General features: G+C 33.9%; 1 protein-coding gene across 4 annotated transcripts; it reads right to left on the reverse strand.

The window, feature by feature from the left end:
- On the reverse strand, window positions 1–27,945 carry LOC103579781 (serine/threonine-protein kinase NLK). 4 transcript variants are annotated; one of them, XR_549558.2, is made up of 10 exons: window positions 26,462–27,945; window positions 12,212–12,341; window positions 12,080–12,135; window positions 10,745–10,851; window positions 7,312–7,607; window positions 7,045–7,233; window positions 6,728–6,929; window positions 6,007–6,100; window positions 5,376–5,588; window positions 1–3,174 (listed from the first exon to the last, which is right to left on the reverse strand). XR_549558.2 is itself a non-coding variant. In XM_053742967.1 (10 exons), exons 2-10 carry the CDS (start codon window positions 26,716–26,718, stop codon window positions 3,120–3,122), a joined length of 1,386 nt encoding a protein of 461 aa, XP_053598942.1. In that variant the 5' UTR covers window positions 26,719–27,041; window positions 27,743–27,945; the 3' UTR covers window positions 1–3,119. The 4 variants fall into 4 exon arrangements, 3 of the variants coding, with proteins under 3 accessions (XP_053598942.1, XP_008559528.1, XP_008559527.1); XM_053742967.1 differs by lacking the exon at window positions 5,376–5,588 and having other exon boundaries at window positions 26,462–27,041; window positions 27,743–27,945; XM_008561306.2 differs by lacking the exon at window positions 5,376–5,588 and having other exon boundaries at window positions 26,462–27,041; window positions 27,120–27,945.
- Between the last annotated feature and the right edge of the window lie 50 nt (window positions 27,946–27,995).

Below are 27,995 nucleotides of genomic sequence, written 5' to 3' on the forward strand. Positions count from 1 at the left end.
TTAAGTTTATTTATTTTTATTTTTACGTAAACTTATTTTAAATTCTACAATAGTATATCTTATTCTTAATAAATCTCCATGCTCGTGAGATTTTATTTAGTCGTACTCGATAAAATCCAAATACCCATGGATTTTAAATGAGATCTTACGAGAAATGCTTTTGTTTAGTTTTTTAATCCTGGATATATATCCAAATAATAGTGCAGTGCACTTTGCTTATGTACAAATACAAATAGAAATAGTTATTTCAAATTTAATTTAACTCCTCTGTCAACTCAAATTTATTTATTTGCTATTTTTCCTTTTGTTTTCATCTTTATTCTTTTAACTCGGCAGCATTCGCTGGCTAAATTGGCAGGACAGTCTAAAATACGCTTATTACAATTTTATTATAAACATTTTAATAATAATAGTATATTATTATTATTATAATCCATCAATTTGTCATTACTGGCTATAGAATAATTATTTACAATTGCAAATTCATTTGCTTAATGGAACAGCTTTTTTTTTTCTTTTTTTTTAACAAAATCTTTTGATGGTACCGCGACTAGTTACCCGAGGACAAAATAATCAGAAGCTCAATAATCGTAAATTTAAATTAGACATCAATTATCAACAATTTAATATAAATTATAATTAAATTAATTTTTAAACTCAGTAATAAATTATTAAAATTTTTTACAATAATTAAAATTTTTTTAATTGATCACTGAGCTTAAAATTTTTTTATTTAATTTCTAATGCAGTTTTCCTAGTTTTTATTTTGAAATTTTGAATTATAAATTTACAGAAACTGATTTATTTAAATAAACAATATATGATTATAAACTTCAGTAACTTTGTCCTCGGGTTAAATGTTACAGAACCTGACATTTTATGAATTACAATTTAAAAAGAAATTAATTAACAAGTTTGTCGGATAAATATTTAAAATTGTGAGAAACCCAAAAAAGGATAAATTTATTTATTTATATCAATAAATATGTACAGTGATGACTTATTTACAAATGGAATAATGTTAAGCGTTAGTTGATTAAACTATACGCCGCTAGGTGGCGAACCCCACATTTCAAGTTCGCGTGAAGAAACAGTTTAATTGTATGATTACCCCCACTCACTAATGTAAAGTGAAATTACTCCATTGCACTTAAATGACAAGAGTAATTCACTAAATATTATTACATGTGAATCATGTGACGCAGAGATGATCAGCAACAAATAACCAAATGCGTTTCTTTACACAAACTGCAATATTTTTAGGTTACGTAGGAGGGTTAAATCTGCATTTTCATTCAGTTGATTAGTTAATTAACTGAGTACAATAACTATTTTCAATTATTCAGACAGCCTCAGAAATTACCCTTCATTTTTCAAAATTATCCGTCAAAAATTACCTCACGTATTTTCGGTCTTTACCCCACTCTGGGGGTTCTGTATACTAAAGATTCTCCCACTGTTTTTTACGCATGCGCAGTTTGAAAAGTTTTAGTAGTGGGAGAGACTCTGAAGTTCATTCTCTCTCTAGGGCAAGTTCATGTCTGACTGTCCCAAATTCAATTTTATTAATTAATTAAAAAAAAAATTCCAGTGTCTTAAAAAAAGGACTATGTCTTTATTTTGACAGGATATAAATTTTGAAAATTAATTAAACGAAGTTATTTTTTAAAATCTACATCCTGGAAAATTATAAATACATCGTCCTTTTTACTTAACACTCTAATTCTTTTTAAATTAATTGATAAAATTCCCAAATTATAATCTGGATAATTTAAAATAAGTGGAGAGTAATTTCTAAGAATATCCTTAATTACTTTATCCGACAAACTCATTAATTATTACAATCTATGAACATTTTAAATTAGCTAATTGAAATAAACGTTAAGTTATACGTAGACATTCCCTACGCGTTAAAAAAGAACACATTACTGTTATTAAAACGTTAAATTTATGTTTCGTACAATAATTACGTTTGTTTATATTTATTATCAATATAATTATAATTAATATCCGTATGTTTTGTTACCTGTCTTTAAAAATTAAAGATTACAATTACAATTACAATCGTAGCTATTTATATTTAGGCCTAGGATCTCGTGGTAAAAATTATCTCCAAGCCGTTAACTTATCACTAAAATCACACTCATAACGTTATTTCCGAGTATCTTTTTTAAATTTATTATTATTATTTAAGACACTCGAGTCAGCACGACTCTGTGAGAATGTTATCGCACTTACAAGATCCTATTCCAAATAATTTCCTCAATTATTTGTTTAAATCTCAATTCAAATTTTTTCTTTTTCCCGCCTAAATTTTTTATTTTATTTTAATTACTTTTTAAATTCAATTGCTTTAGGAATTGCACGTTCCTATAACATGGAAGCATTTATTAATAAATATCATAAATTTGCGATACCGCATCAGCTTCCTGATAAATTTTAAATCTTAATTTTTATTTCAAATCAATCCGAGGATTGCATTTTTTGCCAGCTTTTAAACGTACGCCTGAATATTTATATCTATAATTATTTATTATTATAGTAATTATTTATCAATTAATTAATTAATTAATAAGAAAAAACGAGGAATAGTGTTAAGTTAAATGATGAAAAAATCTAATAGTAAAAACTGGCCTTCCTCGTTTTAATTAAAAAAAAAAAAACTGGATAAATTGTCTACTACTTATCAATGAAAAAATTATCTACCTTCCCATCCCTTGATTTTATTTTAAATTCCCCAGTCTTATGTACTCGTCTCTTAAAGAAAAAGATTTATCTATTTTTAATAAAACAGAACTAATGTTTGTTTAAAACATTTTTTTTTTTTTATCAGCTAGTATTGAAATTCGAAGCTACAAAGTACTCGGCAGTCTATTGTCTCTCTTGGCTCTCGGTTCACGAACGTTATTATCACGTCCATGAACGTTATTGCGGCTTCTCCCCGTTAGTTTTTTTTATTTAATCATATATAAGATCAGATCGTATCGGATATTAATAATCAACTCAATGTCGTCGGGACATCCTTGAGGATGAGCTGGAGGACGTCCTACTGATAATACTCCAATTAAATGCATTAGTATTATCACTGTTTGTTTTTTTTTTGTAGTGACGTTTGATGATTACTCCCACTGATGAGGTGACGGTGGTAATTCCGAAGGATGTGCCACAGTGGAACTGAAATAATTATTTTAATATTTAGTTGTTTTGTAATTGTCGTGGTAAGAGGGATTTTAAAATTGTAATTAAGAAAATTGTGTGCAGGACATTTGATATTTTTTTTTTTTATTTATATATTTGTGTCTTAAGATTATGAGAAATTATTTATTGAATTTACGGATTAGGTACGGTAACAAATTGGGTCGACTTTATATGCAGCTGTATGATATATTTTTTTTTATTTAAATATACGGTAAAAGTATATCATTTTTGGCCACTGTTTCATTTTTTGATATTTAATACTTTATTTTAATTAATAAAAAAGTATAAAATAAAATTTCTATTTCAATAGAGTGACAAAAACATCTGAGTAGACATTTTAAAAATTAATTATCATTGCGCATTTTATTTAAAATTTCAAAAAGTGGCGCCAAAATCGGTACCTCTGCGAAATACATTTAAAAATTTATCCGACCAATTTTTTATCTGAAAAATTTGTCAATACTTTTTTTTTTAGAACTGACTCAGTATCAATTGTCATAGTAATTAAAATTAATATAATTATGCATGAGGATAAAATATTTATAAAAAAAATCAATAAAGCTTTTAATTAGCAATAAAATTATTCATTAATAATTAAATGTAAATTAATAATGCACATAAAGTCTAACCCGGAATCTATATCAGGAACCACATCGACAACTCGACCAGTCTACATAAATAAAAAAAAAGTAAACTACAAATTCTATAAAATCAATAATCAATAATTACAAAAAAATTTGCTGAGAAAGTATTTTAGCAAAAAAGATAAAGATCGAAAGCGACGAGCATGCTTAGAGTTCACGCGTGGTGACATTATTTCAAATTAATTAGTTAATTAATTAATTATTTATATTCAAGTAAATCCACTCAGTCTCATTCACTTCTATTTTATAATAATAATATTACATTTAATTTATTCCTCAATCGATTTAGCCTTTGTTCTCAAAGTGTTTACGGCTAAGCTCGAGGTTCGATGTCGATCGATATCGAGCCAGGCACGCGTACCTCAAACACTTCCGGCTACATCCTCTTCCTCGTCCTATCGCCATCACCAACATCAACATCAACATCAACATCGACTCCATCTCCAATAGCAATACAACATTTCTTCTCTCTTTTTTCTCTTTTTTCTCTTATTCTCTTGTTTTATTTTATTTTATTTATTTCTTTAAACGGTTCTCACACTCAGATTCACTTTATCACCCCTAAGTTGTCCTGTTAGACAGTTGTAGTACAGACAGTTGTCTGGGCGTGAGAAACTATCAAAGATTTTACTGACGACAAGTCGCGTGTCACCACCACGCGATCTCAACCCTCACTATTGTTATTATTATTATTATTTTTATTAATATTATTATTGGTATCCCGTGAAAAAGCCAAACTCGTCGCATTCTCAGTTGCTATTTAATTTTTTTTTTAAATTTTTTTGTTTATTTTATCGAACGTCTACTACTCGAATCGCTCCAGGGTCAAAGGATACTAAATATATATTAAAAAAAAATAATAATAATAAAATAAAATAAATTATTATTTTTGATAAAATTTATAGGAGTGGATTTGGAAGAGCATTTAATTTACTTTAAATAAATAAATAAAAACTAAATAAATTTTGTAAGAGACCCGATACCTCATAAATTTTATATATTTGATTTATTCATAAGTCTGAGATTTAGATTTTTTTTTAATTTTTTAAAAATTATGAATTAGAAATTGTGTAAAAAAAATCTTGAGTCTATAGACTGTAATTAATTATTTAATTAGTTAATTAATTATTGCTAAAAATAATTGTCAAATTTTTTTATTCAAATTAAAGCTCAAAAATTAATTAATTAATTAAAATTTTATTTTTTGCAAAAATTCATAAAAAAAAAAATTTTTTTTTAATAAAAATTAAATAATTAAATTTGTATAAAATAAAATTCTTAACAATCCTTTCATATATATTTCACTATATATATTTCCTTGATAAAGTATTAAGGTCATGTAATAATGGAGTAGATTTAATGGTTTTAAAATAATTTCCTGATTATTGGATTTATAAAATAAAATAAAATAACCGAATTAAAAAAAAAATAGTGACCGGGGTACTGGATACTGGGTATTTGGTATTGAGTCTCTTATTTTAAAAATGAAAAATGAAAAAAAATAGTAAAGGTAAAGTTTAAGGTTTTAAGTACCTCTGCGAGCGAGGTTGTGCCAACTATAGCTGATTTATCTCGAATCATTTTGTTGAGGAGGAGACGTAAGTAGACGATAGTAGTTGACACAGCGGTAGATAGCTCATATGGATAGTAGTAGTAGTAGTAGTAGTGGTAGTAGTAGTAGTAGAAGTAATTGTATACATATACGCGGCGCACGTAGTTGCTGGCTTGGTGGTTCACTTGCTCTAACTTGAAACGGGCAGTAAAGCAAGACGACATAATAAATCGTGATGTTAAATTAATAATATTAATATCATATATCTTTTGAATCAGGTCATCATTATCAATAATTATTTATCATTATTAATATAATTATTCCCGATACTTGCATACTGATTTCACTCAAACTTCATAATTTTATTTATTAAATTACCAATTTTTTAAATTTATTTATTACTGTTATTATTATTTAATCTTCAATGTCAAAGATGGAACGGACAGGACGAAGGTAGAGGATTTTCTTCTCAACTTGATCAATTTATCTTAAACTTATTTATTATTTCTTTCTCTCTGTCTCTTTCTCTCTCTCACACTCTATTTTGTTAGATAAATAAACTACGGCTGCGATGATAATAAATAATAAATATGGGGATTTTTAAAAAATTACCTGGCAAAACTTTTGAATGCCGCGGACTGCGGATTTATACACAGAGGCACTCGAGATGTGTTCAATTGTTCGGCAATAAATTTGTGCATCTCCTCTGTAATATATAATTCATTTTTAATATTATTATTATAACGTTATTTTTGTTTTTTTTTTAGTTGGAGGAAAACTCAAAATTTGGAAAATTAATTTTGGGCAATATTTGAAGGTATTAGAGATATAAGGACGTTGTTTATGGTCATTGGAAAGGAAATTTGATTTTCTACAACTTTGGTCTGATTGAAAAATCTCGTAAACTCAATGGTTTAAAAGATACAGTCAATTTAAGTGTAAGTTAAATTGAATATTTTAAAAAATAGCTATGAATTTTTTTAAAACAGCTGTAACTTTTGAACGCTTGGTTTTGAAAGATTTTTTATAAGGACCAAAATTATAGGAAATTTAATTTTCTACAACTTTGGTCTGATTGAAAAATCTCGTAAATTCAATGGTTTAAAAGATACAGTCAATTTAAGTGTAAGTTAAATTAAATATTTACAAAAATTCAATAACCAGCTAAAAGTTTATTTATAAGACATGAATAATTAAAATAAAAAGTGATTATTATTAATAATAAATAACAACAAAGCCGTAACAGGAAGTTAAGTAATATGTTTGATTGATATTAAGATATTTAAATATAATGTAAGGAGAGTAAGAATAAACAAACGGAAATTAAACTGACCTTTGACCTGCTGTACACTAGTGAGCTTACGTTCCCACAGGTCATCAAAAGGATGCGACGTCGAAGGCTCAAATTCCGACGTGTATTGTCTCATGCCTGCATTGGTAGTGTAGCAGCACGTGCACATGCACGAATGATATCTCAGTCTTCCTTCGTCGAGATAAGGATGCGCAAGGGCGTCGACGACAGTGATTCTCTTGTCCTACCGAGCATCAACATCAACATCATCAGCAACAACAGAAACGTCAAACATTTTACATCAATAACAAGTTCGATGAACCCAATAAATATATCACAATTATATTTGAAATACTCACGGGATCGAAGACGAGCATCTGACAGAGTAAATGAACAGCTTCGTGAGTCGCTTGATTACTCAAAGTATACAGCGCCGTCAGGGAAGAAGGTTTAGGTGCCCGTCTCAGCATATGAGTCCTTGCGCCCTCGCAGGCATATCGCATGTCTTCTATCGTCGGAGTGCCCAGCAACTCCGTGATCAGTTCAAGCTAAAGGTATAAAAAAAATAATTAATACTTAATAATCAACTCAGCAAGTCTGTACTTGTGAATCTGAGTTTTATTTACCTGCTGAACAGGACTCTGGGCTTGGAAAAGAATCCGCCGACGCAGAAGCTCACCGAAGATGCACCCGACACTCCAGACATCCACCGCAGCAGTATAATGACGGGCGCCCATGAGAATTTCCGGTGCGCGGTAGTACTGCGTAACAACCTCCTGGGTCATGTGTTTGTTCTTATCTGGCTCCTCGACTCTCGCCAAACCAAAGTCGCATATCTTCAGCACACAGTTGCTGTTCACCAATAGATTCCCCGGCTTTATGTCGCGATGTAAAATTCTCGCCGAGTGCAGATACTTCAGTCCTAAAATTTAAAATTGCGTTATTATTATTATTATTATTAATATATACAGCAAATTTACAAGATTAAATTACATGAACAATAATTTTTATTGTAAAATCGATCCATGACTCAGATATACATTTTTATATTATTTTACTCATCTCTTTCTATCATAAATTCTGTAGCTCGTGTTTATAAACCTAGAGCTAGAGCAAGAGCTTCGACCGTCGTCCTCAAATAGTTCTCCCTGATATTCACGGTAGATTATACCGAGTCAAGCATCATTTTCTCTCTCTCATTCAATCTCTGTTTCTATTTCTCTGTCTCTGTTCTCCGATTAAACTCTGTCTCGCTCTTATATATACACCCACCAAAGCTCATTGTATATATATAGAGAGCAGAGTAGAGTAGAGGGCGGTGGTAATCCGTAGCCTATTCAGTTTGCACCCCAAACTCGTCGTCGGTATGGCTCATGGTTGCCTACACAAGCATACACATTACGCTCTAGCATTGGGAGGTATTCGAGTGAAGTTTATGAGCCAAAACGTGCTCTTAAATGATATACACACAGACACACGAAATTTTGATCCACGAAAAAGCACATGACTGGAATTATTAAACCGAACCGTGCGTTGGCTTTGCTGCGATAAAAATGTTTTTTATAAATTAAAAAATACCTGCCGCGAGGTTTAAATCGCGATAAAGATGTAATTTGGATAGAGTTTACCGATCGATGGGGAGTGTCTAGGCCATTATGCGTGTCTCCCGGGTAGCATCCAGATAAATTACTACTGGGTTAATGTAGTCAAGTGATTAATTGCCCGCGATGCCGCGACTGCTGATTACAAGCTCCTATACCAGCAATGGTCACCCGATTTCTCTCCGACTGGCTTACGGCAGTTCAACTTCTAATCGCAGTGCGCTATCTAATTTATACGCCATCCTCTCTATCTTCATCTTCATCTCCATCTCCATTTGTAGTCAACATTGATCGTAATATCAAACAAATCGATTAAATTCGATAATCAAATATGTAATTTATGGTGGAATTGTCAGGTCATCTCGTTTGGTTTAAGATCATCCGTCTAGTTGAGGATTAATTGAGATTTGCTCAGACAATAAATTAATCTCTCTCTCTGATAATTTCTTCCTGCTGACAGTTTACTTGTTATATTAACAGGGAGAGATTCTCAAGACCAGCAAAGGAATAAACAAAGAATGGAGAGCAACCGCGTCCGGGCGTGAGGGAGAACTTTATTTTCGGCACGGCCAATAACCGCGTGTTGGTGCTGCACGCGACGCACCAGTATTTATATTTTTATTTTTACTTCAACCTTTTTTTCTTTTACTCTTTCTTGTCTCGCTTACACTGGGTGAGTTCCCCCGTTCCCGGCGTATCGACCGTATCGACCTCACTGACGTTCTCGTTGTCTCTTACGCAAGGTTACAACTCTCAATTGATTCTCATCTAGTCTACCACCTTCCTCTTCTTTTTATCCGCTGCATCTTACTTATTTTTATTTATTCTTCTTCCTCTTCTTATTCTTACTCTTATTTTTCTTACTCCTTTTCTATTCAGCTTTTTATCATCACTCCTTTAAAATACCAACCAAGATCATTGAACTAAAAAATTTAAAACGTGACCAAGGAGTGGTATTTTTTTACTTAGCAGTTTTAAGTCTCAGCTATGGATAAAAAAAAATTATCACCGTGACTATTATTTATAATTATTGCCGCCTGGTCTTATCGTATTTTGACTCAAATGCCGGACGTGTCGGTGAACTAGTTGAGCTTATAAACGGGTGAGATACTGAGATACTGAGATACCAAGACACCAAGACAAAGACTAAGACCAAGACAAGGAAGTCCGACCGCGAGCGAGTCATCACTCCTTATCAGTGATACGACTCAGACGTAGCCAGACTACAACTATAACTAACACTGCTGTATATCTATTAACCAAACAACCGACCACACGTCTCAGTGTGTCTAGATACATTTTCTCAGCTGTCCAGCATCATGACACATCTGTATGACTTCCACCCCAGTCCCAGCGTCAACCCCAACTCCAACTCCATTTCCACCAGCAACAGAGTCAACTATTGCTGCTGTCTAATTGTTTGTATTTACTGGCGTATTATCACTGACCTCAGTAGCTATCGGACAGAGACAGACACTCGTGTCTGTACTGCACATGAAAATAATGCATCAGAATAAGAGAGACTGTTTTAAGAGAGCAACAGACTATCGGTTCTCTTCCTGGCATCACTTTCCCCTGTTTCCGGTCGAGTGTTGAGTGAGCGAGCGAACGGACAAGAACACCAGTGAGAGGGAGGCAGAACCTCTGACACGCCTGCAATGATACCGGATGAACATGAGGGTCGACAGCCCTTTGCTACAGTCAATGTACTTTTTTTTTTTCTAAATTATCATCATTTAAGTTTTATCTGATAAAACAACTATTTAATAACTCATGACATGCGTAATGACAATTAGTCATCTGCCTATTGATTGCGGGCGGAACTATTTGGTATTTGGTGTTTTAATATTTAAATAGACAAAATATGCAGTAGATTTTATTTGTCGGGTACTGGAATCCAGGCGGGCTGTAAATATATAAAGAGTGTTAACGATGATCGCCGAGAAGGAGCGAGAAAGCATGAGCCGACCGGATGACGGGGTCCGGGGGTCACGGATGGGCGGCCGCAGGACTGGTTTTGGCCCTCGACTGGAATAACGTTGACTCTACTTCTATTTGTCTGGTCTACGACACGCATCTCGCTACGGCACAGTCTCTCCTCATCTCTGCTCATCTCACAGTAACTAAAACGACGTGTGCGACGAAAGCGCCGACGAATTCTCGATCCATCACGCTCCTTTGACGCCTCCGGGCCTCTAACCAGTCAAAAGCTGGTTCAATGACCCACCATCTATCCAGACTACTCTCTCTCTAGTTTCTCGTTGATATGCTAGGCGTTGGTCCCAAGGATCTCTTTGTGCTCACCATCAAGATACGTCTCTTCATTCAATGCTTACTTTAATATATATATATATATATATATACCATAAATTCAATGCACTTTGGAACCCACGAATTCATGAAAAGTAAATCTAAAACTAAGGATTTATACGAGCTAGTAAATTTATCTCTGACTTACCCCGTAAAATTTGGTAGAGGAAAACCTTGATGTGGTCCGAACTGAGGTGCTGCGGGCTGACGATTATCTTGTGAAGATCACTTTGAAGTAACTCCGTTATCACATATCTTTTGAAAGTAAATAGTCAAGAAAGTATATACGTTTAGTCAGGGAATTGGGTCATCGAGCGGCTAGATTGTTATATATATTTATATATATTTTTTTTAATCAATCTAAAACGAACGGCTTGGGCCACGAAACGTGTCTACAGAATGGCGGAATGAGGTCGTGGTAGTTAGGAATGCGGGTAGACTGAGTAAAGGTACAGCTCTGAGAGTTGAATAGCAGCAGCAGCAGCAGCAACAGTAAAAGCAAGAGCCAGAGCAAGAGCAAGAGCAATAAAGGATGAAAGTGTGCAGCGATTTAGACTAAAGCAGCACAATATGTAGCAATACTGGTTTTTTTATTTTAAAAGCGCAAATCAACGTGTGTATCATCATCATCTCGATCTCTAACTGGGCTTTTAAAGCATCCGCGAGTAATGCTAATGCTCTTTCGCTTTGTTGCCTTGCAGTGGATCTACTTCAGCTCAGGAGTACACGAACCACCGAGAAGAGGTAACGAGCTACGAGGAAGAGCAAAAGAGAGTGAGAAATAATGGAAGAAAGGCTGGATAAAAAGAGACCCGAGTATGGATAAAATGAAGAAACGAAAGAGAAGAAGGTCGAGAATCCGCAAGGCCAGTACAGGCTCGTCCGACCGGTCAACCGTGCGGGAAACGACTTCTGTTTCTCCCTTTTACTTCTTCAGGCTTCTTTCCTCTTTCTTATTTTATTTATATACATATATACATATACATATATATATATATATATATATATATATATATATACTCTCTTTATCGTTATTTTATTTTTATTTAAACTCTTTCACGGGTTTATCTCTCGCGAGCTGCTACGGTCTTTGCCTGGAATATCGTGAATCCTCAGTAAGCTGCTGGTGATGTCAGTGAAGATGATGTGCGGAAAGAAAAGCTGAGTAAGTTTAGGGCTTTTTAAATATATTAAAATTTAAAAACTAAAACCAGCAGCCAGTACAAGCCATCAGGACGCGTGTACGTGAGAATCTCGAGCTTTCCCACGACGGGCTACAACACAGGACGGATCGATACCGCGGTGGCTGTGGTGGCTCCCAAACTCAGCACACTAGACTCCTCCTAAACTTCTTTGGACGTCACATACTTTGTATCCTAACCAGCAGACCGATTCTCTCAAATAATTAAAACTTTTCAGCCGCGAGCCATCTCCGTTATTGCCACAATAATTATTTATTTATTTTTTCATTTCAAAAGGATACATTTCTTGGAAGAAATCAAGGTGCGGCGGCTGCAGGATGTCCAGTGCCGACAGTACCTGTTTAATATTTCATTTATTAATTATCAACTACTTTTGCATTAATAAAAAATGTTTTTTTTTAGTAATTACTTACGTTCTCGTGTTTGAAGAAACATAACATCTTGAGTTCGCGGAACACGCGCTTGCTGCTCACAAGACTTTGAAAGACATTTGGTAACTTTTTTAAAGCAACTCTTCTCCCATCACGTGGATCAGTCACAGCCCTGTAAAAAAAAAAAAAAAATTAGATAAAAGCACTTGAAATTCTATTAATAAAAATATCCAGCAGCTTAAAAGAGAAGCGCGCATTGTTTTATTATTTAAAAACCCGTATGATTATAAACAATAAGCGATGAAATAACACGCGATCCTGCGGGTCACTCGTGATTTTCTTAGGGCATCTGCGCGAGGTAAAATCACCTGGCACGCACTTGCCACCTGTCTGTTTTAATAAGTGTATCATTAACTTCCTATTTTATTTTTTATAAATAATTTCAAACCCGCGGGATTCAGCTCAGCGTGAAATATACAGCAGAGTATCAAGTAAGACTTTTCTGCAGCTATGAATGCTGACGAAGACACATTAGAACCTGATCGTACACTTGCTGATCTAGTTAGGTTTTGTAGAAAAAATAAAGACTGGATTTTAATGAGTAGGCCGTCAGGTAAAATTAAGACAAGTAACTGATGCATGTTAATTGGATTTGCTGATATTTTGGGGTCTATATATGTATGTAAAGATGAAAAGCTGGATGATGACACAAAGGATGCGGCATTTGGTTTTCAAGAGTACGTGCACGGGGAAGATAAAGAGAGTGAATATAAAAGAGAAAGAAGATAGTGGGGCGTGCGAGATCGGTTATCCAGATCCCAGGGCTGCGCTATCCGGTTTGGCAAGTGCCTCTCTCATCGTTGTTGGTGAGAGCTAACCCGTGTAGGTGAATCATCCAGATATACAGCATAACCATACCACTGATCTTGAGTGTCCAGGAGAACGTCCAGAGAACCAGAGACCAGAGTGAGCCGTCCGGTTCGATGAACAGGGTTACCTCTCACACTGGTTATCTACGCTAATATCTGTTTAGATTTTCTCAAACAACCTTTTACATTAACCTTTCATACTTTTTTTTTTATTTAAATATTTAACCAGCTCATGGAAATTAAAACTCATTTTATGATGATCCGAGTCTTCAATCTGCTTACTGCTCCAAGAATTTTTAATTTTTACAGAAAAAAAGGATTTCTTGGCGCGAGAAATTTCCATTTGCCCCAAGAAAATTTTAATTTGGTCTAAGAAATTTTTTTCATTATGAATTGAAGAAAAAAAAAATTTGCCTTCATTTCATAATGAAAAATTTTTCTTGTGCCAACCAGAGTTGAAATCTAAGGCATACTTGAACCTAAACAAGCATTGAAAACCTACATTAGACTTTTCAGGACATAAAGGAAGGCCAGAATTGTACCTGCGTGGACATAATCCTGGAACGAACGTACCTAAAGTTGACAAGAGGAAGAACTTGCAAGGAATACTGGAGAATTGATGCAAGTGACCCATAAGCAAATGATACCCAAGAGTGAATTGGGTCCCAGACTGAAACTAACAGAGGGTCGATTTAAAAAATTTAGTTCGTTTTATGACGCACGTAGGTCTAATTCATGCCTTTGCCAGTCTAAGTTGGTTCATTTCAAGCTTTTACAATATTATGTCCATAAGGTCTAGTGTAGGTCAATCAGGTTCAAAGTATGCCTTAGATTTCGACGAGAAGAAATCCTGTTTTTCTGTACATTTCTTATGATTTTAAAATTGGATTGCCCTAGATTTTTTATGCAAAACCCGTTTGGTAAATAAATTCGTGTATTACTATACCGGTAGTAATAAAATAGAGCGGGTGTGGGTGTGGGTACGGGTGCGGGCGCGGATCCACGTGAATATAAAATATTTATTTTTAATTCCTGAGAGTGACGAATGGTTTAAATTGTGTGAATTGCGGTATTAGCGGAATGTAGATGGCAATTGGGATGTGATGAAATAAAAAAAATATCTAGAGAGAGAGATGAGAGAATACCCCCGCTGGACATAAAAATCACACGCAACAGGTCGTTAGCGTACTTCGCCCTTGAAGTGCATTTGCAAAGTGCGTGCACTCGAGGGAACTAATGAAACTAATGTTACGTCTAACGTAATACAAGTTTACTTGAAGGTATGATATGATATATGATACGTTACATACTTGGATATATATATAATGAATAAAAAAATGAAAACTGGTAATTAAAATCTCTAAGGTTCATTAAAAGTAACAAAACTTAATATGATACTTAAAAAATGTTTGCAGTAGAGGCTGGATGTGTGCATGGGTATAACGAGCCACCGTCGGCGATGAAAATCTCATTTATTTATTGGCGTCAATCATCAGATTAATCGCTTGCAGCCTCTTCATTTAATACACACGCCTTTAGTCTCTCGATATCTCTCTCTTAGGTCTCTTGGTCGTCTGCTCGTTTGGTTTATTATACTCGTGCCAACATTTAATGTCATTTAAAATAATTAAATCAATTTACTACATTCAATTATTAACTCTGATTAATTTTTAACAATCGAGACTTAGATATTTTAACTTCTTTTTTTTATTTAATAACCAATTTTTTATACTTGTCAAATTATTACGCGCCTAATTTTTAAATTTAGTATCATATATTTATTGATATTTTTATACAGTCGCAGTCAAGAAAATGTTTCATTTTTAGAACAGAATTATTTTTTTAATTTTAAATAGTTAAATTTTATTTTCATATATATTTTTATTAATATTTATGTACTGTAAGAATAGTTACTGAGTATATTTTTTAAATTTATATCACACTTAAAATTTTCGCGGTAAAATAATTTTTAAAATTTTGTCTTTTTATTTTTTTCAATTTTGATTTCTCAATAATTATCCAGAATATATATACATATATATATAAATATTTTTCTATGTAAAATATATAATTAATTAAATTAAGAAAAATAATAAAAGGGTAAAAAAAATTTTGTTTATTTTTATCAGCAAAATTTCATCAAGAAAATCATGATAAAAGAAATGAATCAGCTATTTTTATGATTTCCTCAATAAATTCGTGAGCAACAAAAATAACAAAGGCTCAAAGTGGAGATTCTATTTCGATAATAATTAAGATATATCGAAGTGAGATTGATAAACTCGAAAAACAAATAATTGTCACCCTGCCACATAAATACATTTTTTTCTGGTTACATTTATCTGAGAGTAAACAAGGGGTGAACTATAAGTCAAACTGATAAAAAATGAGTTTTTTTTTAAAATTCATTATTTAAAAAAGTTTATTTATTAATTTATGTCAGTTTATTGTATATCTATGAAACGAAAAAGCAGTTGGGTAAGGGAGAGACGAAGAAGGAGAATAGTACAGTATCGATCCATATCCCATGGCTTGGGGATAGGCTATATGTATATAGAACCAGAGGTTGGCCAGTACAACTCCCCTTCTCATTTGCTATCCTCGTCACGCACCCTTTCCATTACACCGTCACCGTGACACGAGGACGAGGGTGATACGCAACCCAGAACCCTGAGTATAATCGCGACGTAACGGGAACGCACCAATTGCAAATGGTCAGTATATAGTATCTATTGTATTATATATACATATATGTATGTGTGTAGACCCTTTGATATTCCCTCGTGTGATTATTTCAATTATTTGATCCTTGTAAAAACATTTTTTTTAAACTTTTCAGCTTTAAATTTCGTCAGCATTTATTTTTCGCAATAAATTTTTTTATACGTCGACTTGCACCTGTTGCAAATATCACACATGCTTTACACTAAATTCACTGCAATGCAATGCAATAAAAACAAAACCAATTACTATATAGTCATATATATGTATGACTATATGTATATTTATAGGATAAAAATAATAAACAAATTTCATCTTATTGTCTTGTACTTGTGGACGATCGATTGCTGGCACTAGAAAGCGGCTTCGCGTGCGGGTGCGATCGTTAATTCGCCGGAAAATTTAAACTTTTTTTTGGCGCTTTTAAATTTGAATCACTAATATTTATTGATCATCGAACACATTACTACGATTAGTGTAATTGTTGTAATACTTGATATAAATATAATTTTAAATTGTTTTAATTTTTTTAACCCAGAATGTGATTGAGAATTAGTATCAGAATAGAGCGCGAAATGTCAATATTTTGAAAAATAAAATTTTTATAATTTTCCTTTGTATGGAACCCAAAAAAAAATATGATTCTGTAGCCGACGCCTAATTGTTTTAGGATTTTTTAAAAAACAATAAATTACAAAAAAAAAATCTTGAAAAAATTGCACATATGGTTTTTAAAATTTTCTACATGTGCATATTTTTAGTTTTTTTGTAATTGATTTTTTGAAAGAAAAATCATAAAATTTCTAATTGTCTTAACTCTAGTCATAAATTTTGACGTCAAATTGTTTTCAATAAAATATGAGAAAATTTACTCAAGTTCGAAATTTTTCTATTACAAAAAATTTCCCATCTATGAAATTTAGTCTTAATATTTTTTTAAAAATTTCCAATGAAAATTAGGCCATTCATTGAACCATTAGCCGTTATTTTGAGGTGATAAGTATTTAAAACAATTGTCGTACTAATGTACGTACGATAAAGTATGATTTCGACATTGATTTTAAAAAAAATATTAATATACATATCTGGATATACCGACATATAGACATACAAGAATAATATAAGATAACGCGAGTAAAAAACGAACAAAGAGATTTTTCATCATGAGTAGTTCAGCAGCAATTGTCGAGTGTCACGTTGACACATTGCCGTAAGTATTGTTGTGAGTAATATACCAGTACCTACAGTATTAATACAAATACTGTGCAGAGAACACACAATTGTATTGTGTGTTACAGTGTGCCAGAGTGAAGTAGATAGTCTTGGTCTCGGAGTTGTAACCGGAGCACATCGGCGATGACGTAAACGCAAATCCGAAGCCCAGTGGGAAAACTGGCAGCGTAATGCAGTTACGTGCCTATCTGCTTTGCGGCACGTGGCTCTATATCTTTCTTGTCTCCTGGTGCACTATTACTATAACTCGGCCTCTTTTTTACTTTTTTTTTATTCTTTATGCCTCACACACCCACCAATCACACATCCACCCTCGCCCTCACCCGTACTCACATTTACTCACTTACTCATTCTTAACATACATTTAGTCTTCCACCTTCTCTTTCTCCTACTAGTCCCTCAGTTTCTTTTTTATTCCCCTCGTGACCACCAAGCCAATATCTTTTGTCCAGCGTTCTCGATATTTTCTCGCCGCCATTTAGCTCACCAGCAAACCAAGCAAACGACATCTCACGTAATCCGTCTCGCTCTATTTTTCTACATCACGTGATTTTATTCTCAGAGCTGAGCAGCGACAATTAATTACTCTTGTCGGCAATTTAAACGTAAAGATAACTAAAAAAAAAGAAAAAGTAAAACTAAAACTAAAACTAAATCAAATCAATTTAAATAAATTTACAGAATGGCATCTACTTGAGTATTCTCGTCCGTGTCGCAATAAATTAAATTAAATTCACAATTTTACAGTGAAAATAATTATCTTTAATCACCTGTCTTTTCACCGTCTTGCGCGCATTTTAAAATTTCCAGGACTCAGTCCTTGATAACAAGACAGAGATGATTTCTTGCGTCAACATGGACTCTATTTTTTTAAAAAAAAAATTTTCCCACGAGACATGAGTATTCTAGTTATCTCGTAATCGATATTCATGTATCCACGTCAACCTGTCGACGCAATATCCACACAGGGGGTCGATTGTCCCTCAATAGCAGCCTCAGTACGTCTGTACCTGTTCCTTGTCTCATTCTCTCTGTTGTTGTTGCGGTTTCTCTGTCGCTCATTGGTGGCTCTGCGGCCAAGCGTCGCCCAGCGTAATAACTGCGTCGCAATTAGCATATTCCTGGGCGAGACGGTGACTATATGATACTAGACCAGCACGTGCATTGCTCAGCTCTCCTCAGTCGCTTTGTCCTGCTTCTATTACCTTCATTATGCAGCACAGGCATCACACAACTACCTCCTACTTGCGCTAAAGGGCAAAAGTGTCGGTAAAGTTTAAAATTAATGCTCTTCCATGCTCATGTTTCTCTTAATACGACGAAAAAATGAAAAAAAATTAAAGAAAAAAACCAACTAAGCTGAAGTAAAAATAATGGAGGATATTGATGACGCCGATAATGACGTTGTCGATGATGTTGATGACGACAATAACGATCGTGGGGAATATTTCTTGCCGCTGCCTACTCTACTTCGGGTGTTGCCATGACGACGTGTGCTTTACCCGGGATCGAAACGAGATCCTGGACCAAGGAGGGATGCCAACGAGGACACCTTTTCTGCGTTCTTCAAACTCCAAAGTGAAGCTCTTCTTCGTTGCTCTCTTTGCTCTTGTCCCAGTCCTCAGTTTTCGCTCCCAGTCTCTGTCTCTCCCGTCTCTCCTGTCTACTCATCTTCAAACAAACTCATTTTGGACTGTATCTGAAGATTCAACGACTTGCTACCAGACATTCTGCTATCGATCCACCAGACTTTTAATACTGATAGCACTTGTATCAACCGGGCTAAACTTTTAACTCATACACATTATTATCATCATCTTTGTACCAACAAAAATACCCAGACAGATAGACAGTGCAATTTAAAACCGCCAGCAAGTCGACTGGAATCCAAATAGTGTTAAATGTCTGATACTTTCTAGGCCCAGTTGACCTTGGACACGATGCTAAAGTTCCGGTTGGTCAGTATCTAAGTACCGTAATGCGCCGAAAAAAAAATAAATGACTTTTACGAGCAGTCTTGGAGAAAAGACCAATCTTGCAGCGAATTTAGCCGTTGGTATTGATAATTATAAAAAGGTTTTTAGTGGTTTACTACTAAGCCGGCTTCCACAGATTGGATCGAATATGGCGAGGCCTTGGGACGACTAATATAATAGCAAACACCACTCTGGTCTTGTCTAGTCGACTTTGACTTGGTATCAGTTATATTATAGAAGCCCCTGGTTATCCTCGGCTCCATTCTCTCTCTCTAGTCTCCAGCCAGTGTCTTATATCTATACTGGCTCACTGATGCCTTTACTTTCCATCTGGATCTCTACACTCAACTCTTGCCCTGCCAATAAAACTCAGCTCACTCTCTGATCCTACAGTAAAGTTACACGACCCATACCAATGCGTCATAATTTTGCTTTATATATAAATATCTTGGGTGATAATTTATTTTTGCTGTTATCAGTTTCAACCCAAAAATATCTGGATTATTATCAAAAGTCTCAATAAAATTTTTTAATAGCGGACTTTTTTTTCACAATTTTGCTGACCCTATTATATATTTGATAAAAAATATATCAAATTGTTTTTTTAATCATTAAAATTAAATGAAAAAAAATTTGACAAAATTACCATTTAATTTTTGGGTAAAAAATCATAAAAAAATTTTTTTAATGACAAATTAATATTCATATATATTTTACTGGCAAATAGAATTTTTAAAAAATTAGACCAACTTGATATATATTTATTTATATATTAGCATTTAAATTGCATTGGTTGGTCAGACACCCACCATGGGAAAAGTCGATAGGATGAACAAAAACCGCCACATCCTGTCGTAACTTTTATGCACTCATCTTTTATTTCTTTCTTATATTATATATTATTTAAAAATAAATAAAAATAATTTTTATTCTATACAATGTATGTTAAACTCGCACCTGACACGCACCTGGCAATCCTGACACACCGCACGAGTAGAGCAATGTTATTTCTTGTTGCATAAACCCTCACATTCACCTTATCCGTATTTTTATTCCTTTTTCTTGTTCATCTTTCCTTAAAACATCTGGAAGTCCTCCAGACTATCGTGAGGAATAAAATTTTTGGCTCATTTGCTCGTGAATAATTTACTGCTACAAGGTTTCCATAAGTTTTTGGCATCTTTTTGCTTCCCAACAGCTGCTATATAGCTCACAAAGTACCAAAGGAGTAAAAAAATTATATTTCAGAATTAGTTCAGTTTTCCAGCTGCGATTGACGCAAAGTGTTTTGAAAAATATCATGTTCTTCAGTAGACTCGATGTGTTGCAAACATCCAGGTGAGTCGAGACCAAATACAAAACAAAGTCTTCAGGATACTGATAACACATGATTATGAACTATCAATGATAAGGCCGATGGTACGAAATCAAATATTTACTTGGCGATTGAAAATAAAAGTACACGGAAATATATTTTGAAATAAAACAATAATTTCATAGTAAATAATACTATGGACCTTGACATCTTTTCGCAATTTAGCTTCTCATCATAATTATCAACAGTAGCAGAATTTAAAAACCCTCAGGGCTCTAGATTTACTAATAATACAGTAATTGCAATGAGAACTGAATAAATTTTAAATTGTTTGTGTCACCATTCAATCTCTTTCGACACGACTATTATTTTTAAATTATTCAAACTTTGTAATCAAGCCAACTACAGCTAAAGTAGACTTTTTTGAATCAATTTTTGAAAATCTGTAGACTGGTACTTGAATTTTGTATTTTTTGAATTTTCCCGGGTAAAAAAAATAACTCACGTTTGACTTTTGTGACTTAAACGGATACTAGACTAAAAAATTTGTGGAAATTCACTCTAAAGGAGTGAATGTGGGTTGAAATAAAATTCAAATCACTCTGCTGAAAAATAAACTCCCGATTTACTTCATATGCGGAGAGATTTTTCTATTGAACTCCGGAAATCCGAGTGATTTTCGTTAATTTTTGACTTTCTTTTGATTAACTTGACCTACTTAGCATCCATTCAAGTCAAAAAAGTCAAATTTCATGTAATTTTAGTTTAGTTGACAAATTTAAGTCAGAAAAAGTCAAATTTATTTTTTTTATCCGGTTCTGATGAAAAAAAAAAAATTTTCCGAGGAAATTACTTTTGAAAAGCTGCAGCATATTTATGAAAAATTACTCTTGAAACTTTTTAAATGTAATTACACTTAATAAATGTTATGATTTTTTTTTTTTTTTTTTTTTTTTTTCACAAAAAATATTAATCATTCATTAAATGTAACATATTTTTATTTAAATTAATTTTCTAATAATGTTCATAGATAATAATTATAAACATGAGAAATGAGAAAAGAAAGTTAATAAATATAATCCCTGGATTTTAAATTTTACTTGTACTATTTTTTTTTTTTTTTTTTTTTAATTTATAAATTTTTATTTTTGGAGTAATTACTTATATCAAAAATAACTGTCAGAAAATTTCCACTAATTAAGAAATTCATTAAAAGTTACTTTCGAATACTAGATAAAAATTTCAAATTAAAAAATATCTATACTAATTATAATCAATGATTTTTTATCACAATCATTTAATTATTAATCTTTATTCAAAAATTAACCCGCCAAAAAATATAAAAGACCGCAATACTTTCAAATTCAAAATTTTAAGTCCAATCTAACGATTTCCAATATAAATATATATTTTTGTACTCAACCTATTAAAACATAAAATTACTTATATAATAATAAACTATTGGTAATACTCGTATGTCAAAATCAATGACCAGAAAACCCGAGTTTCTAATTACTGGCATATTTAAAATTTATATCATCAGAAACATTTACTTAAAAAAAAAACTTTATGTAATAAAATAAATAGACATGTCAGTAATTGTGACGGGCTGACATTTTAAAAATAAAACCCATAATTTCCCAAAAATACTTTTTAACTTTTATGAAGTTAAATTTTCTACTTCAGAAAAAATAAATAAAATTATAAAGACATTAAAGTAAACTTGTAAAGTACCTAGACAATTACCAACATAAATTACTTAATCCATAGCCCGCATCTATGGGCTATGGGCCGTCTTTATGTCCGTCTAAGCCTAAGTCTAAGCCTATTTGTTTGCAATTGCCCCATTGACCAACCGGAAACTACATAATTATAAAAGAATGCTAATTTGAATACAACCCATCTCTCCCTTAATTATCTTTCAAACTCTTACATTATATTCCATTCGAATTTATTTGTGCCTTAGGCTTAACTTCAAGTACCAATGCTTGTACAAGTACTTAAAGTAAGACACGTAGACAGAATTTCTGGGTATAGTGATACACGATTTTACAAGCACATGGACACACGTGGCCTAATCTCGGACACCAATTGGACGTCGTGTTATCGATTATCGTCAGCGCCCCCTTAAACACGTTTTCCCGATGACGTAGATGCCCAAGATTTCGGTCAGCTTGTTTTATTAAATTTTTTTCTTCGTTTATATCAACATACATTTATTGAAGAACGTGAAAACTTGCCTCACTTCTTTCGCTTTCTTCTCTGATAGTGATTTGTCTCGCCTAATGTAAGAACTGTACGACTACGAGTACAAAACTAGCTTTCACCTCGTGCCTTCTTCCGGAACGCTTCTGCTATTCGTTAATACATACACACATATATTATATCTATAGAGAACAAATAAAAATATTATTTTCAGTCCAGCTAATTATAGATTGTGAAATAAATTCAATAGTTTTAACTGTTTAAATACCACGTATGGTTATGAAAACTTTTCAATCTGCTTTGGAGTGCACGTGAGCTCGCAGGTGGGCTTTAAGTATACATTAGACCGTTAGAAAAAAGATTTTTTTTTTCTTGGATTATATATTTTTCAAAAGTTACTTCAACAAATAATGAAAATCCTGAAACGGCTGATTATCTCAAAAATTGACCTGCCGAGGGGGGCTGTAACTTTTAGCAAATGACACTAATGACCTTTTTTGTAGGGAATTCAATTTCCTACAAGACCATGAAACCGAAATTCAGAAAAATAATTTCTTATGTATTTTAAATTGTAAAGGAAATTCCCCTCCGTGCGCCAACTCTATTCTTTAAATATTGAGCTTAAATTTTTTAAATTTAATATCCAGAATTTTTTTTTCACTTTTTTGGGGGGTACCCCATTTTACCTGCAAAAGTAAAAATTTTTTTTCAGCATTTAACTGAAAATTTTTTCAATTTACTTTGAAGCCATTGAAAAAAAAAATATTTACGAATTTGAGTCCTCGAAAACAGAATTTCCTTGAGTACTATTTTTTGCCCCCTCCCCCCAACCCTGTATATATAAAGGACACATAATTGGCGAATAAGAATAAAAGGATAAAGATGAGAATGAAAATGATGATGATGAAGTAAAGAGAATATAATATAAGGGAGGTAGCGAAGAAAGAAGGGAAGAAGGCCAGTGGCCGTCACGGTGTCTTACACACAGAGAGTACGGGCTTTACCTTAACTTGTACCTTTACCTCTGGCTTCTCTTGTATTCCTGTTTCTTTTCTTACATTACATTACATTAGCTTCACTCGATGTCCAATATACCTCTACCTATACCTCTATCGTCATACAACCTCCTTCTCTTCTCTCCTCTTCTCTTCACTTCTCTAAGTCTTAAAATTTTTTTTCTTTGCTAAACTCATCTCTCTCTCTCTCTCTCTCTCTCTCTTGTTCATTCGGTCTTTCTGTAAAGCTCTCGTTTACTTTAACAGACTACTGTGCCGTTGCTCTCCTTGGCGCACTCAAAACACTCGTGACTCAACTTTCTTTGTTCTCTTTCAAAGCTACTTAATACTTGTTTTAAATTTATTTGTAATCGCAGATTTAATTTTTTTTACCTCCCATTTATATAAAAGCGCGAGCTCTGTCGCTCAAAATAACTCCGAGTAAATTTTGAATTTTTTAATGACTCAGTACATAATTTTATTTTAAATTTACTATTGCAGATCAAATACTACAGTGCTGTACATTCTGCGAGGAAGGCAAATGACAATGATGAAACCGCGGGTATACGGACTTGACACGATTCTCTTTGTTTCTTTTACGGCGCGAGATTGCATTCGTCGTGTATGTACTCGTGTATTTGTATACCTATAGCACGATAGTATATATACATATATATATAGAGTAGCGAAGCATAAGGATCAACATGAGAGTGGAAGCGAGAGAAAAAATAGAGACCGGTTAACCACTATCTCGAGGTCGTGGTATGACAGGTGAATCGACACGTTGCAATAAAAAATGAAAGAAGAGAAAAAAAAAATCAAAAGTCTGACAAAATTTCTTGAAACTTTATTTTATAAACTCGTGCAAAATTCATCGGCGAATCCAGGTTGCAGCTGGTCCTGGGAAATACTGACTGCGGGTCTCAACTTCCAAAACGAGTTTCATTAAATTCATGTTCTCACATCATGTTTGCTAGCATTCGATGAAAAACCAAGTTAACTTTGTTACTGTACGGAAATGGCGGCAACACGTGCGTCATTTCCCGTTTCTCTTTGCTCTCTTACTGTATGTTACTCACTTACTCTCTCTTCATTTGCTTGTTTAATTCTCTTTCGTACTAAATACACACACATATATATGTATGCATGTATATATATGTGTATATAGATATATACTTGGCCCGTCACTTCCGGCACCGTCGACCGAATTTTTTTATATTGAGATAAAGGAAAAAAAAAAAAAAGAAAATACAAATACTTGAATTAAAGAGATGTCACGAGATAATCCGGATCTGAGAGAAAACTTACATCCTTGAAGACATGTATATTAATGCAGTAAATATGTAGAGCATGACATAAAATGCTAAAATATTTTTAAACTTTTTTTAAATCTTTGAAATCTGAAAATTTTGATAAGAGGGGAGAGAAGCGATAAGAAGGAACGAATCAGATATGAGATATATATCTCAGTAATTCAGTGAGTCTCATTTTATTTGATTTCGAACTGGTATCGGGGCTTCTTGTGTTCTTCCCGCGGGATTTTTCACCGGCGCCGGTTTCATACGGGCGTGCCAGCTGCTGAGGCAGGTGACGCCGCAGCTGTCGTACACCGTAAGGACTTTCCACCCTCTAAAATATCCTGCAGTCTCGTACGAAACTTGTCTTGGGTTTAAATTTTTTTACTTAAACTTTTTTTGCTTTGTCTGAATTTAGTAACCAATTTCGATAACTAATAACTCCCAATCAAATTTACTAATCATTTTTTAAATTTTAAATTCAAATTGTAATTTATGTAACTCAAGTATGTACTTTTAAATGTTCAATTAAAAACCCGCTTTAATAAAAATTTCCTCTTGGATTTTTAAAAATCACTTTCAGTCAAATTAAAAAAAAAAAAAAACCGCCAATTTTCAAAGCAGATATTTGAAATTTAAATCCCATTAATTTATAATGAAAAAAATGAAAACTACCAGAGTAAAACTGGTTGTTGGTTTGAAAAACCAACTAAATAGGCATGAAAAAAAAAAAATGTATTTTCCATGTGCTGTTGAATGTAAAGAAGGACATGTAATATAACAACAAAGCACCGGGGGATGGGATAGATGATATGTGAATTGACAGGGCATTCACTCGAAGTATAAACGCCAGACGGTCCGACCAAGGGGGCTCCGTATAACCAACACGGGGGAGTAGTTGTGGTGTAGTAACTCACGGGGGGAAAACCCGGAGCGAATAGGGCACGAATGCCCGCTCGTATTCGAAAAAAAAAAAAAAAAAAAAATACTAGCTGCACTCTCTGGTTCTCATCCCTAACAATCTCAATACTGTACACTACTATACACTCAATACTATACTCTACACTATACTTTATACTAATACTGCAGCAGCATGTGGTTCAACTCTCAATAGAACAGACGGTTTCATTCTCTCAGTGCCGCCGAAAAATGCACAGGGAGCTGAAAAATATCATAGGGGTAGAAAACTTTAATTGACGAGTTGAGGGAACTCTCTCTCTCTCTCTCTCATGTACTTGATGACGTTTTTTTTTTTTTGCATACTCGTGGTAAATTTCTGACGTAAATAATTATGCAGCAATCGAGAGCGCATTTAAAATAATTAACTTGTCAGTAAATTAAAGTGCATTTATAAATATAAAGAAATAAAATTCTTTGGTGTCGTTGATCTTTCGTTGAATTTTATCTTCAACGCACTCCCGATATTGAATTTCTTTTAAATAAAAAAAAACCACACTGTAGATTCTTGCTCCGAAAGAAAAAATCTTTGCGCCTTTGTCTGGGTTCAAGTCCAGGTAGAAAAATTCTAAGCCCAAACTAACGTCTAGCATAGAATATAAATTTCAGGTCTAGGTCTAGATCCTGGTATGAAAGAATGCAAGTTTCTGAATGGCAAAACCCGAATAAGGAATGAAAAGAATGTATAAAAATTTTAAAGGAAAAGTATTTGGGACAATGACTTACCAGACGACGCCGAAAGCTCCATAACCGATAGGCCGATCAGGCTGAACAGGATCCTGAGCTGGTGGTGGTTGAGATTGAGGCGCAGGAGCAGCTGGATGATAATAATTAGGGGGTGCCTGAGCAGCAAGAACTGCTTGACCGGGATGTGTCCCCGTGGAGCTGCCAGCGGTTCCACCGGCTGCTCCACCCCCCTGCATCAGCGACATCGAGACGCTCATGGACACCCGCGAGTGCCGGCTTGGCCCCACTACTGCCATCAAGTGTTCCTAGGGATCTGATACCCCAGGCAATTAACTATTCCCGAGCACGCTTATCGACTCCTGTCGATTACTCACTCCTTTGTTCTCCTCGACAGCCAAGACTCGAGATTACTCAATCAAATTACAGGAATGTCTCGTCCAGTTATACCCCGACTACCTCAGCTGCCTCTACGTCTATCTCTACGTCTACTCTTATCACTGTCTCCAACTATGACAGCAATAACTCTTATCAGGTTTTACAAAAACTTATCAGACTTCACAAGCACTGGAGCTCTAAGCCACCCGTGCGCTTATTCATCACCTCCTGCTCCAGCAGACACCTGGACAACAAATTTAATTAAATGTAATAAAATTCAAATTTAAATAAAATACAACTCGTATTTATTATCCAGGAGTACCTCGCGCACTCTCTTGCAGAGGTTAGGTCAACTGTACCAACACTCGCGCATATTTACTCCGTACGGCAACCGTCGGTTCCACATCGACAATTGATCCCCGTTTAATCCCCACGTTCCAGTGTCACCTATTATCAGTTCACCGCCTGGAAATTTATCCCACGTCTTAATATTTAATTTATCTTCTAGCAGAAAATTATTTTTAGGAGTAAGTCCGAACAAGGGGAACGCGGGGGATGACGACGGAGGACGCGAGGCCAGTGTCCTCGGGTTTCGTTATCTTTTTTTATTTTTATTGTTATTATTATTATACTACGTCGTACACAATACGAATAATAATTATATTAGGTTAATATTCTTAATGTTCATTTAAATACCAACTTATCGGTTATCACAATCATAAGTTATTTTGAATTATTTGAATTTGAATTTTTTTTTTTTCACACACGCACAGTTTTAATGAAACTTTAAGTCACTAGAGCACTAGAGTGTAGACAAGAGCTGATACAGAGAACAGAGTGGAACAGAGCTTGGCTTGGTCGCGTTGTCGTTATGTCTTTTGGGCGGAAAACACTTTATGGGAGGGACTGATTAGCTGCTGATTGATCACTGATTCAAATAATTACCTTTTTTTTCTCTCGGAGTTTTTTACGCAGATTCACGCGCGGTTGCTGTACACTGGGTGGAGAAATGTATGGATATACATATATTTGTATTTATATGTATATGTATATGTATTTATTGTTCATTTGTGATTTAAAAAGGAAAGGAAAACGTAAACACGTCCGATTATTGCCGAGGCTCGTTGGCCACTAGCTGCCTCCTTGGAGTTCTGTTCACTGATCACTTACAATTTTTCTTTCTATTTCGTAGATCGCG

The sequence above is a fragment of the Microplitis demolitor genome, chromosome 2 (assembly GCF_026212275.2).
Source record: "Microplitis demolitor isolate Queensland-Clemson2020A chromosome 2, iyMicDemo2.1a, whole genome shotgun sequence".
Taxonomy (NCBI): domain Eukaryota; kingdom Metazoa; phylum Arthropoda; class Insecta; order Hymenoptera; family Braconidae; genus Microplitis; species Microplitis demolitor.

What these genes read in the sequence shown, in the direction of transcription:
- LOC103579781 (XM_053742967.1), bottom strand. Translation starts at nt 26,718, where the DNA reads ATGGCAGTAGTGGGGCCAAGCCGGCACTCGCGGGTGTCCATGAGCGTC. An exon ending in CTTGATTTCTTCCAAGAAAT is followed by an intron (nt 10,852 to 12,079) that starts GTATCCTTTTGA and finishes TACTTTCAAAAG; the next exon opens with ATATGTGATAACGGAGTTAC. An exon ending in AGATGCTCGTCTTCGATCCC is followed by an intron (nt 6,930 to 7,044) that starts GTGAGTATTTCA and finishes GATGCTCGGTAG; the next exon opens with GACAAGAGAATCACTGTCGT.